A 14,329-nucleotide genomic window follows, 5' to 3' on the forward strand; every position below is an offset into this window, starting at 1 on the left:
AAAGTGACACGTGTCACAACTATTTTATTTTATTAGAAGAGTAGGATTTTCTCTCTGCTTCACTCATAATAACTTTCAAATATATTAAAATATAATTAGAGGATGAACAATGATACTCCAAATTTACTCATATTTTTAAAATTTTATTTTTTCCCCACTCACAACCACTTACAATTCTTTAAAAAAGTTTAGAGATTCATCTGACATAATTATAGAAGAGCTGCTGAGAATGCTCTAATCGATATAAAAACGGGTGGAACAAAAATAACTAGGGTGAACACGGTTCGGTTCGGTTATTGAGTAAAACCCAAACCGAAACCGAAGCTATCGATTATTTTAGAATATCAACCGATCGGTTTCGATTATTTGATTATTTTCGGTTTTTTTATTGTGAGTTGGCATTCCACAAATGAATTCAAAAAAATAGAGTGCCTCATATATATTGCATTCAAAATACAAAAATAGGCACGTGTTACGTGAAACCAAACAAATACAAAGTTATTTGAGTAGTAGAGTTTAAAATTCAACAAAGTTTTTAATAAAAAAAACACTAAAAGTTTGGCCCGAATTTTCATTCTTTATCTTATTTATCTTCAAAGTTTAAATCCAATATTCATCATCCTCATAATCTTCATCACCGTCAACGGTAGATTCTTTTGGTGTTTTGTTTCCGGTCATAACATCTAAAAAAACACATTGAAAACATAGGGTCGATTAATCGGTTCGGTTCGGTTTTTTGGTTTTTTAAAAATGGATAACCAAACCTAAACCCAAAAATCGGTTTTTTGAAAAACTAAAAAACTAACTGTCGATGAATCCTTCGGTTCGGTTTTTCAGTTTCGGTTCGATTAATTCGGTTTTTTCAGTTTCGGTTCGATTAATTCGGTTTTTTGCTCACCCCTAAAAATAATATAGATTATGATAAAATGACGACTTTCTCAAGCTACACGGATGAAAAGGTGATATTTAAGTGTTGGTTATGCGTTATATGCATTTAAGATGAGAGATAAGATTGATACGTGATTGTAGATTCGTGTGTTTCATGACTATATCTTTTCTAAAACATGACGACTTCAAACACATGGATATTCCCATGTTGGAGCTTGGTAGCAGGGATAAATCGTCTCTCCCTGTGCTAAAGCTAGTGGCGTATAGGGTTTGCACCCAATGTTTGACTCGAGTTCTAAACCCGATATCATATCATTGATCAACAATCTTGTACCTTGGTGTGACGGGATATGCTCCAACATGACCACAACAAGACCAGTAACAATTAAATTTTGGGTTGGCACGTCTAATGTATTTAATAAATAAGTCGCATTCGAGTTGATACATTTAACTCATTTAATAAAACACACACTTATATTATATTACAATACATCGGGGTTACAAATTACATGCAAGAACATTTTATTCGATGTGTCTTAATTCCATAGTCGACCATGGTTACAATAAAGAAAATCAAGCATAACTTATGACACTTATACAAACAAATACATAGACAAAACACGAGATAAGTTCTCTCATAGTGAGCTTCAGGATCATTTAAATATATATTTAATAGCACCGGGAAGATGTGTAAGCTCGAAATAATTGTCCCAATTTATTATCTTGGGATCAAAATAGAACATATCGGCTTCATCTTTGTTTTCTCTTACTAGTTGACGAAGTTTTTCAGTATTTAAATCATCATAGCTGTTAAAAGGAAAAAAAAAGAACCTAATATTAAAATCACATTGATTTGGAAGTTAACTAATGGTGATCATATAAGAATGAACTTACAAGGTTTTTGAGAACAAATAGGGTTTGTATAATTCCACCATCCGTAACACATAATTGACCTTCCTTCTAAGATTTGAATACGTTCCATTAAAAGCATAACATAAAGCTGAATTCACAACGTTCAAACCCTGAAAACACAGATTTGGATATTAATTATAAACATTCATGAATGAGAATATGTAGGAACCGAATTCGTGAATTGAGTAAATAAACAGAAAATTAACAAACAGTTTTATTACTCATACAATACAATACAAGAATCTGAAATATAATACAGAATCAAAGAAATAAACCAAATACAATACGGAAAAAAAATATAAACGGTTTGGCTGAGGATCGTGTTGAACACGGGGCCCTTAAAACAATATTTCGAGTCTCCCAAGAGAACTCGTTGTTTCCCAGGGTACAACAGTCGGAGCAGTAGTATTGCCGGAGTTAACCATAAACCTGAAAAAGGTTCGAATAAAAGAAACCAGAAATGTAGAAGAAGAAGAAGTTGAAAAAACTTTGCAACAATGCTTGTGTTGTGTGTAAGGTTTGGTGTGTGTTGCAACTTAGTTTACCTCTCTATTTATAGAGGAAAAACAAGGCACAAGTTTTTATCCCACCAATGTGGGATACACCACTATAGTATTTTCTTTCAAATACACACAATCACACATCGATATCTCATTCATCAATGTCTATTAGTGTGCATTTGTTGTGTCATAACAACCTACTAATGCACACGTAACAAATTTTCCAACAATCCCTCACATGAATGGAAATCGATTCTTCGAAGTAAGTTTCAGCAGTTGAGTATTGCCAGATAGGTAGGTGTTACCCTTTGAACCTTCCGTTGTGAAGCATACTTAGCCTCCTAGCGGTTTGTAGTCGCGATGACTTTGAACAGACCCCCATTTGTGTAGACGACAATATGCCTTCACACAATACTCTCCCTGGTTTGGTCAACCCTTCATTCTTGTGTCCGTTATGGTCATGGATCACGGTCCTGGTTCTGCGAGAGCTCTAGGAAATTGCGCCTCCCCACAATTCCATTCGAAGCGACTACACTTCTATCTAACAAAGGTGATTCCCATGAATCATTAAATACATCATGGTTATTTCACTTAACCTTAATATGCTTAACCTCTCCCAAATGTCACTGGTTTTAGGGTACTCTCCTAGGAGAAAGGACTAGGAAGTTCAAGACTCCCTTTGGTTTTGGGGTACTCCCCCACAGTGACTGCCTCTGGTCATATGATTAAGTTTGCATATTGAACTTAGCTCTTGGGATCTCCAGTTTGCTAAGTTAGGTTTCCCTCATACTTCCTTTATCGCGGGCTTTAGTCCCATTCCTCTCGACAAATTATAAAATTTATCCATGCTTAAGCCTTTTGTTAACGAGTCTGCAATGTTATCTTCTGACCTCACATGGTCAATCGTGATAACACCCGTTGACAGTAGTTGTCGTATCGTGTTATGTCTACGTCTCATATGCCTTGATTTGCCATTATACATTGAACGTTGAGATCTACCAATTGCATACTCACTGTCACAGTGTATGCAAATTGCCGACAACGGCTTTGGCCATTGTGGAATGTCTTCCACGAATTGACGTAACCATTTTGCCTCTTCCCCAGATTTGTCTAAGGCAATGAATTCAGACTCCATTGTGGATCTAGCAATTACAGTTTGTTTGGATGATTTCCAAGATATTGCTGCCCCACCAAGTAGGAACACGTACCCACTTGTTGATTTGGAATCTTTCATATCCGAAATCCAATTCGCATCAGTATACCCTTCGATCACAGCTGGATGGTTGGTATAATGCAAACCATAGTCTCTTGTGTATCTTATGTACCTAAGCACCCTTATAATAGCTTTCCAATGTTGAACACTTGGATTGCTAGTATATCTACTTAGCCTACTCACCGCGTATGCTAAATCGGGTCTCGTACATGTCATGAGATACATTAGATTTCCAATGATTCTTGAATACTCAAAATGAGCAACCGGCTCAGCTCTATTTTTACATAGATGTAGAGTTGTGTCAACAGGAGAACGAGCCACTCGCTTGTCTTCCTTGTTGAATTTTTCAAGAATCTTGTCGACATAGTGTGCTTGACTCAAAGTAAGACCTTCTTTGGTTTTAATGATTTTTATTCCAAGAATAGTATCAACTAAACCCACGTCTTTCATGTCAAATCGTGCCTTTAACATGTCTTTTGTAGATTGAACCATTTTATCATTACTTCCAATGATAAGCATGTCATCCACATAAAGGCATAAAATAACATAACCTCCATTTGTGTTTTTAACATAAACACATTTATCACACTCATTAATTTTGAAACCATTGCTAATCATGACTTGGTCAAACTTTTGGTGCCATTGTTTTGGAGCTTGCTTCAAGCCATACAAAGACTTGATGAGTTTACATACTTTGCCCTTTTGACCAGGGGCGGAGAAACCCTCAAGTTGCTCCATGTATATCTCTTCTTCCAAATCACAATTTAGAAAAGCCGTTTTTACATCCATTTGGTGCTTTCCAAACTTCGTAAAGACGCGATTGCAAGCACCAACCCTATAGAGGTTATACGTGTTACAGGTGAGTAAGTATCAAAATAGTCTAGACCTTCCTTTTGTCTAAAACCTTTGATCACTAGCCTCGCCTTGTATTTATCAATACTTCTATCGGCTTTCATCTTCTTTTTGAATATCCAACGATATCCAAGTGGTTTGCAACCAACTGGAAGATCTACCAATTCCCAAGTATGATTTTGTAAGATCGAATCAATTTCAATCTTGATTGCTTCTTTCCATTGAGGTCCTTCAGGTGAGGTCACTGCTTCATGGTAGGTATTAGGTTCACCTTTAACCATAAAGCTTACGAAGTCAGGACCAAAGGATTTTGCAACCTTTTGTCTTTTGCTTCGTCTTAAATCACCATCCTCAGTCTCGGGCCGTTCATGTGTTCCTTCATGAACCAAGTCATCATTTTGTGTTGACGAGCTTGCACCTACATCATTCGCTCGTGATGATGAGGCTTCATGTGTGTGTCCTAACTTAGGAAACACGTGCTCAAAATATGAGACAGTATTGGGGCTCGCCTCCATGAAAGTGTTTACGTGTACATTTGGATTTTTGGATTCATGTACCAAAAACCGATGTGCACTACTATTGTGAGCATATCCAATGAAAATGCAATCAACAGTTTTGGGACCAATCCTAAGAGCTTTAGGAGGTGGTACGGTGACTTTAGCTAGGCACCCCCACACTTTCATGTATTTGTACGAAGGTTCTCTTCCCTTCCATAACTTATAAGGAGTCTCGTCCCTATTCTTGAGAGGTATCTTATTTAAAAGATAATTTGCCGTTAAAATGGCATCCCCCCACATGTCATGGCTCACCCCAGAACTAACCAACATGGCATTCATCATCTCTTTCAATGTACGGTTCTTTCGTTCCGCCATGCCATTTGATTGTGGAGAATAAGGAGGGGTTAATTCATGTATTATGCCACTTTGTGCGCATAAATCCGCAAATGGTGAAACGTATTCACCTCCTCGATCGCTTCTTACACGTTTAATTTTCTTGTTAAGTTGTAACTCAACTTCATTTTTAAACAAGATAAAATTTTCTATTGCTTCATCTTTACTTTTAAGTAAATATACATAGCAATATTTTGAGCAATCATCAATAAACGTGATGAAATATTTGTTCCCCCCTCTTGTTGGGCACATTTTTAAATTGCACACATCGGTGTAAATTAAATCAAGTGTTTCGGTTATTCTTTCAACCGATTTAAAGGATGATCTTGTAAGTTTGGATTCAACACATGATTCGCATTTCGAGTTTGTATCAATATGGAATGTTGGTATGCTTTTTAATTTAATTAAACGATGAAGTGAATTGAAATTTACATGTCCTAATCTACCATGCCAAACATTTGAATTTAAAGACTCAATAATATAAGCAGAAGTAGATGCCTTATTCATTTCATTTCCAATCACGGTTACATCAAGTTTAAGCATACCATTAAGGGCATAGCCCTTACCAACATACATTCCACGCTTATTCAAGACAAACTTGTCCGACTCAAACACTAAACGAAAACCAAACTTATTAAGCAACCAACCCGAAACCAAATTCTTACGAATTTCGGGCACATACAAAGTGTTGCTCAAAGTAAGCTCTTTTCCCGAAGTCATCTTCAAGATCACATTCCCTTCACCCTTGATGTCGGCCGTTGCTTGATTCCCCATAAACAACGTGCATCACTAGCAGCCTTCTTAAATGTGCTAAAGAGGGTATTGTCACCACACACATGACGGGTCGCACCCGTATCAATGAACCATCCTTGCGGTTTGTCCCCCACAAGATTGATTTCTTCAATCATTGCCGAGAGCTCGGTGATCATTTCCACCAACGGTTCACCATTTTCATCCACCATATGCGCACGATCATGGTTAGGCTTCTTGCATTGGTTCACACGATGGCCATTCTCATTACAATTGTAACAAACACCTTGGAAGTTTGAAGATTGAGGTTTCTTTTTCACAACCTCCTTCTTTGGTCCAAGATTCACCTTTCCCTTTCCCTTATTCATTTTACCCTTACCATTATGCCCCCCTTAGAAGATTGTCCAAGTTCAACCATGTTGGCCTTAGCCATTGGCTCCACACGAGCTGATTTTTGAGCCGTTTTAATGTCTTCCTCAATTCGAAGACGAACAATTAATTAATCAATAGTCATCTCCTTTCGTTTGTGCTTAAGATAATTCTTAAACTCAACCCAACTAGGAGGCAACTTTTCAATTATGGCTGCAACTTGGAACGTTTCGCTAAGTGTCATACATTCGGCATGAATTTCATGAAGTATAACTTGTAGTTCTTGGACTTGGGTGATCACAGTCTTGGAGTCAACCATTTTAAAGTCCAAAAAACGGGCCACAACAAATTTCTTTGTTCCCGCATCTTCGGTTTTATACTTCTTGTCTAAAGACTCCCATAGTTCTTTGGCAGTCTTTATCCCACAATAGACGTTATACAATGGATCCGCCAAACCATTGAGCACGTAATTGCGACATAGAAATTCAGAATGTTTCCAAGCGTCCAAAGCACTCACACTTTGGGCATCATCTTGGGCAATGGGTATGGGGGCTGTTTTCTCCAAGAACTGTGCTAAGTTCAAGGTTGTCAAGTAGAAAAACATTTTCTGCTACCACCTCTTAAAGTGGACACCCGTGAACTTTTCGGGTTTTTCAGCATGGTTAGCCATTGTGGTCGCTCCCACATTGGCTGGGGTGGTCAAATGGACAACAGGGGTAGCATTAGAAGTGTTTGGGGTTGGTCCTGTCATTCTTGCACACAGAAAACAGACCAAGTTAGTAACTTAGAAAAAAAATTCAGAAAATTCTGAAATTTGCCAGATAAATTTATCCCGTGCGAGATAGCTTTATCTCGTGCGAGATAACAAAACCAGCCCAAAAAAGGAGCCTTTGCTGATTTCAGAATGCTAAACCAAGAACGAATCTGTCTAAGTCCAACTTTGAAGATCCAATTCTTGATTCTGAGACCAAAACAGAAAAGAAAATCTGTTTTTAAAACATATAATATTTTGAAACAAAACTGGTTTGGATCAAAATAGAATAGTTTCTGAAAATTTAAACAAAGTTTTCACGATAAGCTATCTTGTGCTAGATAGCCAAAAACAGCCCAAAAAGGAGCCTTTTCTGATTTCAGAATGTTAAACCAAGAACGAATCTGTCTAAGTTCAACTTTGAAGATCCAATTCTTGATTCTGAGACCAAAACAGAAAAGAAAAAACTGTTTTTAAAACATATACTATTTTGAAACAAAACTGGTTTGGATCAAAACAGAATAGTTTTTGAAAATTTAAATAAAGTTTTCACGAAACGGTTTTAAAAATATTGTTTTAAGATTGTAGGAACCGAATTCGTGAATTGAGTAAATAAATAGAAAATTAACAAACAGTTTTATTACTTATACAATACAATACAAGAATCTGAAATACAATACAGAATCAAAGAAATAAACCAAATACAATACAGAAAAAAAATATATAAACGGTTTGGCTGAGGATTGTGTTGAACACGGGGCCCTTAAAACAATATTTCGAGTCTCCCAAGAGAACTCGTTGTTTCCCAAGGTACAACAGCCGGAGCAGTAGTACTGCCGGAGTTAACCGTAAACCTGAAAAATGTTCGAATAAAAGAAACCAGAAATGTAGAAGAAGAAGAAGAAGTTGGAAAAACCTTGCAACAATGCTTGTGTTGTGTGTAAGGTTTGGTGTGTGTTACAACTTAGTTTACCTCTCTATTTATAGAAGAAAAACAAGGCACAAGTTTTTCATCTCACCAATGTGGGATACACCACTATAGTATTTTCTTTCAAATACACACAATCACACATCAATATATCATTCATCAATGTCTATTAGTGTGCATTTGTTGTGTCATAACAACCTACTAATGCACACGTAACAAATTTTCCAACAGAATATGCATGATATGCATAATACTTACAAAAAGGTCAATTATACTTATTAGCAGGGTACTTTTGCTACATAAATCATTGCTAGTTTTGTAACAAAATACGATACAACATTTTTTTATCACTAAAGTTGCAAACACGATTTCGTTGTGAAAAAAAAAAACGTCACACTAGTGATAGCACGACGCGATTTGATATGATAAAAGCGTCATCTTTGTCACAATCTCTTATGAATAGTGAATTCTGTAACAGTGTATGAGAATTCTTATTAACCTTTAACGGAAGGAGATAACAAAGAGAAAAGTATCTTTGAAAGCTAGCCATGGAGTTCAACACCTTAATCTCACCAACTATAACCGGGTTGCCTTCTTTATTAATCCATGGATGACTTGTAAAATACTTGTACCCACTTTGTTGAATTGATTTGTACTTCAGTGGGTTTGATACTGAAGATCCAAAGTGATATATTATTTCACATGATGCTTGATTTGCGTGTGCCACCATTGCCGCAATCATAGCATTCACCACCATGTCTACGGTTAGCGATTTTGATCATGAAGAGAAATTAATTAGCTACGATTATGCATAAACTGAACCCACCACGTCAATAACTGATTCAGGATCACCAAGAAAGCATGATAATTGGCCCTTGCCATAACCAACTGCCAAACTATCGATTGTCCTGTAATTTAAAATGTGTACAATGATATTATTAAATTAAAATGTTTTTCTTGTAAGAAAATTTTGAATATTGTTAATTATTAAATTAGAAAAAATAGAATGATATGATGAATTGGTAACCTTATGCCTTCGATCCAACCAGGGAAGGGTTCTTTGTAGGTGCTGGTGTTGATAGTTGGTCGAAGAATGACTAACGGCATGTTCCCTTTCAAGTGTCCGAGAATCATTTCTCCTAATGCCTTGGTAAAAACGTATGTATTCGGCCATCCGAATTTATTTGCCCTGTGTATAATGAATGAACACAATGTATAACTTAAGACGCTTATAATTGTTCTAAATGTAAACAAGGACATCAATTAAAACTTTTATCTTTTTTAAACAACAAAATATAATATATTGTACACTGAGGATTGAAAATGTAACCAAAGCATGATTATGGGTTGTGTTACGGCTTGGTAGGTTGAAGGTCAGTAGTCAACACAATAAGACTAAGAACATAATGTTAAAACACACGAACATGTACACGACTCTTGTAACCATGGATTGATACGGTCACAACCGTCTAATTTGTTTACCCTAGTTTTCTTTTCATATTGCTACTCAGGATTACAAATTAACAAAACACAAAAATAACTCCAAAATATTTGTTGTTAAATTACTGAAACCGGTCAACTATATCCCGAATAATTTAGCTAAATGTGTCCGTGAATTTATACTAAATTTGACTCAAACTAAGCCTTAAACCAACAAAATCTGCAATCCGTGTTAGGTCCAACCCGTATCGAAAGTTTATATCATAATCCATATATAGGATACATGAGCAAAATAAGAAAATGTTTAAAGGCAAAAGCAAAACCATTTTTTACCTTTCAATACTCAAATCTTTCATGGCCAATGTAATTAGTTCATCAGTAGATGTTTCATCAGAGCTAAGTTCTTGTAGTCTTTTTTCAATGATTTTCTGTTCTGTGTTGATGTCTAACCCGTGTGCACCGTTAAGTGCTTTTCTCAAATGATATGGAGTTTCCAACATGAGCCCAGGAGTTTCACCGGAGACAAAAGCTGAATAAGAGATAATTTTAAAACTTACATGATTGATTGGTTGCAGATGTAATAAAAATTGTATACTTAATTAATATCCATTATCTAGTGTTGATACGAAAGTAATTCAAGAGTACATAGACTTTTATACATACCAACAAAAGAGAGTAGCTTAAAAAGGAGAAAAAGTTTTATTCATTTAGTTACCTAGCCTTATTTGTTCAAGGATGGGCAACTAATTACAAATTTTCTTCAATTTTTTTTTTAAAATTTCATCATAAGAATAAATGTTTTTTTATCTTTAATATAAGTATGAATTTGTTATTCAATTTAAACAAATATTATGTTATTGTGTCTTTTTTCATTATTGTATTTTTTAATACTAATACCACCATTGTATAATCATAATATGTAAACATAATGATAAAAGAGCAACAAATTATCCAATGTATAAAACACAATAAATACATATTACACAATAATCTGAAACGTAAAACACAATAGTTAATACATACTATACAATGGCCTGAAACGTATACACAATAGAATACATATTACATAATACATAATGATTTGAACGTGATACACAATCAACGTTTACTCTTTTTCTCAAATTAAATGAATCTCACATGTCATCCCAAACAAATGACAATGAACATAATATGTAATGACTAAAACATAATGATTAGTAAAAAGACACAACGACGAACATAAAATGATGAGCAGAAAGACACAATGACGAACAAATACACAATGACATAATTTTGTTTTAATTTTTATTTTATATGAGTACTAATTGAAAAACACAATGACTAGAACTTATAACACAATGCATATAAGAAACAATTGAAAAACATAATGACCAACCACTAACATAATGTATAAAAGCCCGTAATTTTTTATTTTTATATAACAATATGATACTCATATTAAAGATAAAAAAATACTTGTTATTATGATGATTTTTTAAAAAAATGGTCGTATTAAAAAGTTGTGTATGTTTTAAATTGATGGAAAATTATTATGTGTCTTACATGTGGATAATGAAAGTCAACAAATATAAGTTATTCCTATTATACCTTTTTCATTATTTTTTCCTTTCTAATTAATCACAACAATTCAAATTTAAAATAAAACTTATCCTTAATATCAAGTGTATGTATATACTAACCCGTAGATATGTGGAGAAGCAACTTAATTGTAACGCATTTGCTAGCAAAATTTAAAACGCTTTTAGCTCCAAATGTATTCAAAGCTAATGCAGTGTCGTATCTGTAAAAAATTAAATAAGAAAAATCAAAATCATTTTATATAATTGTTTCTAATAACTATAGGTTTTTAAAAGGTGACAATACCAAATGTCTGAAAATAGACAATTTTTTTATATAAAATACGGAGTAACTCATAGAATTCAATATTTAAGTTAGAAAATATATGTACCTTTCATCAAAGTTGGTGGTGGCAGCTACATTGACCACAACATCAATATCTCCACACATCTCTTTAATCAAACTAGAGTCTTTTATTCCCAAATTTTCATAGGTGATGTCTCCGGCGACCGGAGTTACCTTTTCCGACAAAAAAGACTGCAGTTTTGTACCATACTTCTCTTTCAAGATAGTGAACAAGTCCTTTGCTACTGTCTGTAAATGATTAAAATTATTACTTGTTTTTTTTCTTAGGTTTTATGTACGCATATATAGTAGTGTTTCTATTCGAAAATTATTTAACTTTTCTTTTAAGTATTTATATATGTAATATGTTTTTATTGGACTACCGTTTGACGTGTCTATATGTAAGTTGAAGTTAGTTAACTACCAATATTTGTGTTCTAGCATCTTGCTAGTTACTAGTATTGTTTGTTAATAAATTTATTTTGTTGGTTGTTAAAAAAGTTAACTACCAATATCAATTCCCTAGAAATGGTGAGAGATCTTCTTTTTGTAACTAGTCTTGGATTTTGTTATAGTTAGAGACATGCATGCAAGCATGTGTGCATGCATACAATTTAAAAAGTGGATTGAAATATAGAAACGATTTCGTGATCATCCCAGCATCAAGTGATCGACATAATAATGAACTAAACAATATGATCGTATTTGTATCAAATGTACGTGCATTAATATTGCATCCTTGCGTATTAAAACAACAAATATAGACTTATAAACGAATCAATATATACCTCCTTATTGAAACGTTGCAAAGCGGATTCAGCATCAGGAGCCCTCACAAGAAGATATAACCTTTTCACATTCGGTTGAACTCTTAGTATCTTCTCCACAAATACTACACACATCCACAAATAACATGACATTTGTGAATTATATATATATATATATATATAGAGAGAGAGAGAGAGAGAGAGAGAGAGAAGGGATACTTTTAGCAAGAAAGCCGGTGGCACCAGTGATTAAAATGGTCTTGCTATCAAAAAAACCAAGAATGCTATCCAACTCCATTCGTCGCAAGTATGGCAAGAACACAACCACTTTATAGAGAGAGAGAGAGAGAGAGATTGATTGGTGAAGAAGAACATAGGATGGAGGTGATATATATAGATGGAAACTAAGTAGCTAGGTTAAGGTGTGAGTTAGAGGTAGTTGACAGGTGATCATGTGGGTAACCGAAAGAGAGTACACACAACCAATATTGTTTGGTCATAGTTGTGATACCCTTTTATTACAGCATGGGCGAAGCTTCTTTAGGGCCCGGGCGGCCCCGGCTCCTTCTGTTCTTTTGCATAACAGTGTAAATTGACTAATTTTTGTTCGAAAATTTTGTATGCGTAGTGTAAATTTACTCGTTTTTGACCCAAAATTTGGGCCCGGCCCCCTCGCTTATGGTTTTTTAAAACATTTTAAGTCGGTCTCCCAACGAACTCATCCAAGCTTCGCCACTATATTACAGTCGTGTTTTACTTTTCCTTGCGCAACATGTATTATTACCCTTACTAGTCATAGTCGTGTGAAACAAAATATATACTTAAAGTTTGTTTATCTTTATACAAAATACAAAATTCCACACCAACTAACAATAGCCCAGAGGCCACAGCCCCCCCCCCCCCTCCACCCCCACCACCACCACCACCACCCATCTTTTAATGTATACGGATCTTCTAATGTATACGTGTTGCAGCCCCGACTTTAAGGGAGTATCATGTGAGCGCACAAACGGGGCACATTTTTTTAGGGGTATATAAAATTTTGAAAATTTCCACTGGTATATATAAAATACTGTACCCGAACGTTTATAATTAGCCCACTACTATTTAATACTCAAACACATTTTAGATTCACTTTTTCTAATTACCCAAAAACTTATAGGCCCATTAATTTTAATTAATCAATAAATGTTAAATAAAAAAAAGAAAGAAACGAATAGGCGGGACAAAGTCGACTTCAAACACCAGCGGTCACGGTAACATCTGCAAAAATGGGTTTTCGAAATTATAGTTATTGAATCTTATTTACGATCACAATGTCTAAAAAAGACTTAGCGTGTTGCCGATAATAGCTTTCGAGAACAGAATATTAGAGAACATAAACTGCGAACAGTTGATTCACCAATTTGCTATAAAGAATGTTATGAGAGCTTCACAAATTCTGGTTTGCTATTAGCCTATTCAACATGTCATAAACTCATTCTTATACCATAATTTTTGCTAATGGCTATGTTTGTTGTCATAAAATTATTTATTAAAATGTTTTTATAAATAAATGGGTAAAATAACTAAATTACCCTCATGTGCAATAAATATGACCGGATTTAACAAGGAAAACTAACTAAGTTAGTGATAAAGGATAAACGGTGTAACATTTTAAAACGTAAAGTACAAATAATGTTACTTTTAAAGATAAAGACAAAAGATGAAATTTGATACAAACATAAAAGGATAATCTCTGTAATTATATCTAAATATTATTTAAATAATCTGATGGCCATCATTTCATCTCATAATTTATTTTTATACTTTTTACCTTTTTTGACGCAATGTACTACAATCTGTTTTTCTTATCATATCATGATGAGACGTGTAGGAATTGTTAGTTGAATGACAATGGTAGCACATCCTATTCATATCTAAATACCGTAAATGCATTCGCATGATTGATTTATGATAACATTGAATTCCAAGTTGAATATATTAGACGTACGCAACATTCTTTAATTGGATATGTGCATATTCACATGTGAATATGCAATGAAGTACACATGCAAAAAACAATTTAGACGTGAATATGTAGTCGTATATGATACCCAGTATATAAATGGTTTGTGAATTTTTTCTTTTTTCGCTTTCTAAATCTAGACACATGTAAAGAGTCTTG

At 34.5% G+C, this 14,329-nt stretch overlaps 1 protein-coding gene and 1 pseudogene across 1 annotated transcript; both read right to left on the reverse strand.

Moving 5' to 3' along the window:
* Positions 1–8,444: 8,444 nt before the first annotated feature.
* On the reverse strand, positions 8,445–8,810 carry LOC143537279 (alcohol-forming fatty acyl-CoA reductase pseudogene; annotated as a pseudogene).
* A 9-nt stretch (positions 8,811–8,819) lies between these two features.
* LOC143537292 (fatty acyl-CoA reductase 3-like) lies at positions 8,820–12,504 on the reverse strand. Its single transcript, XM_077031088.1, has 6 exons — positions 12,184–12,504; positions 11,442–11,644; positions 11,173–11,273; positions 9,827–10,022; positions 9,081–9,242; positions 8,820–8,961 (listed from the first exon to the last, which is right to left on the reverse strand). The coding sequence occupies exons 1-6, from the start codon at positions 12,313–12,315 to the stop codon at positions 8,859–8,861; spliced, it is 897 nt and encodes a 298-aa protein (XP_076887203.1). The 5' UTR covers positions 12,316–12,504; the 3' UTR covers positions 8,820–8,858.
* Between the last annotated feature and the right edge of the window lie 1,825 nt (positions 12,505–14,329).

This window comes from Bidens hawaiensis, unplaced genomic scaffold (assembly GCF_021521415.1).
Source record: "Bidens hawaiensis isolate Kalapana, Puna unplaced genomic scaffold, B.hawaiensis_p1.1 tig00011171_1, whole genome shotgun sequence".
Lineage (NCBI taxonomy): Eukaryota > Viridiplantae > Streptophyta > Magnoliopsida > Asterales > Asteraceae > Bidens > Bidens hawaiensis.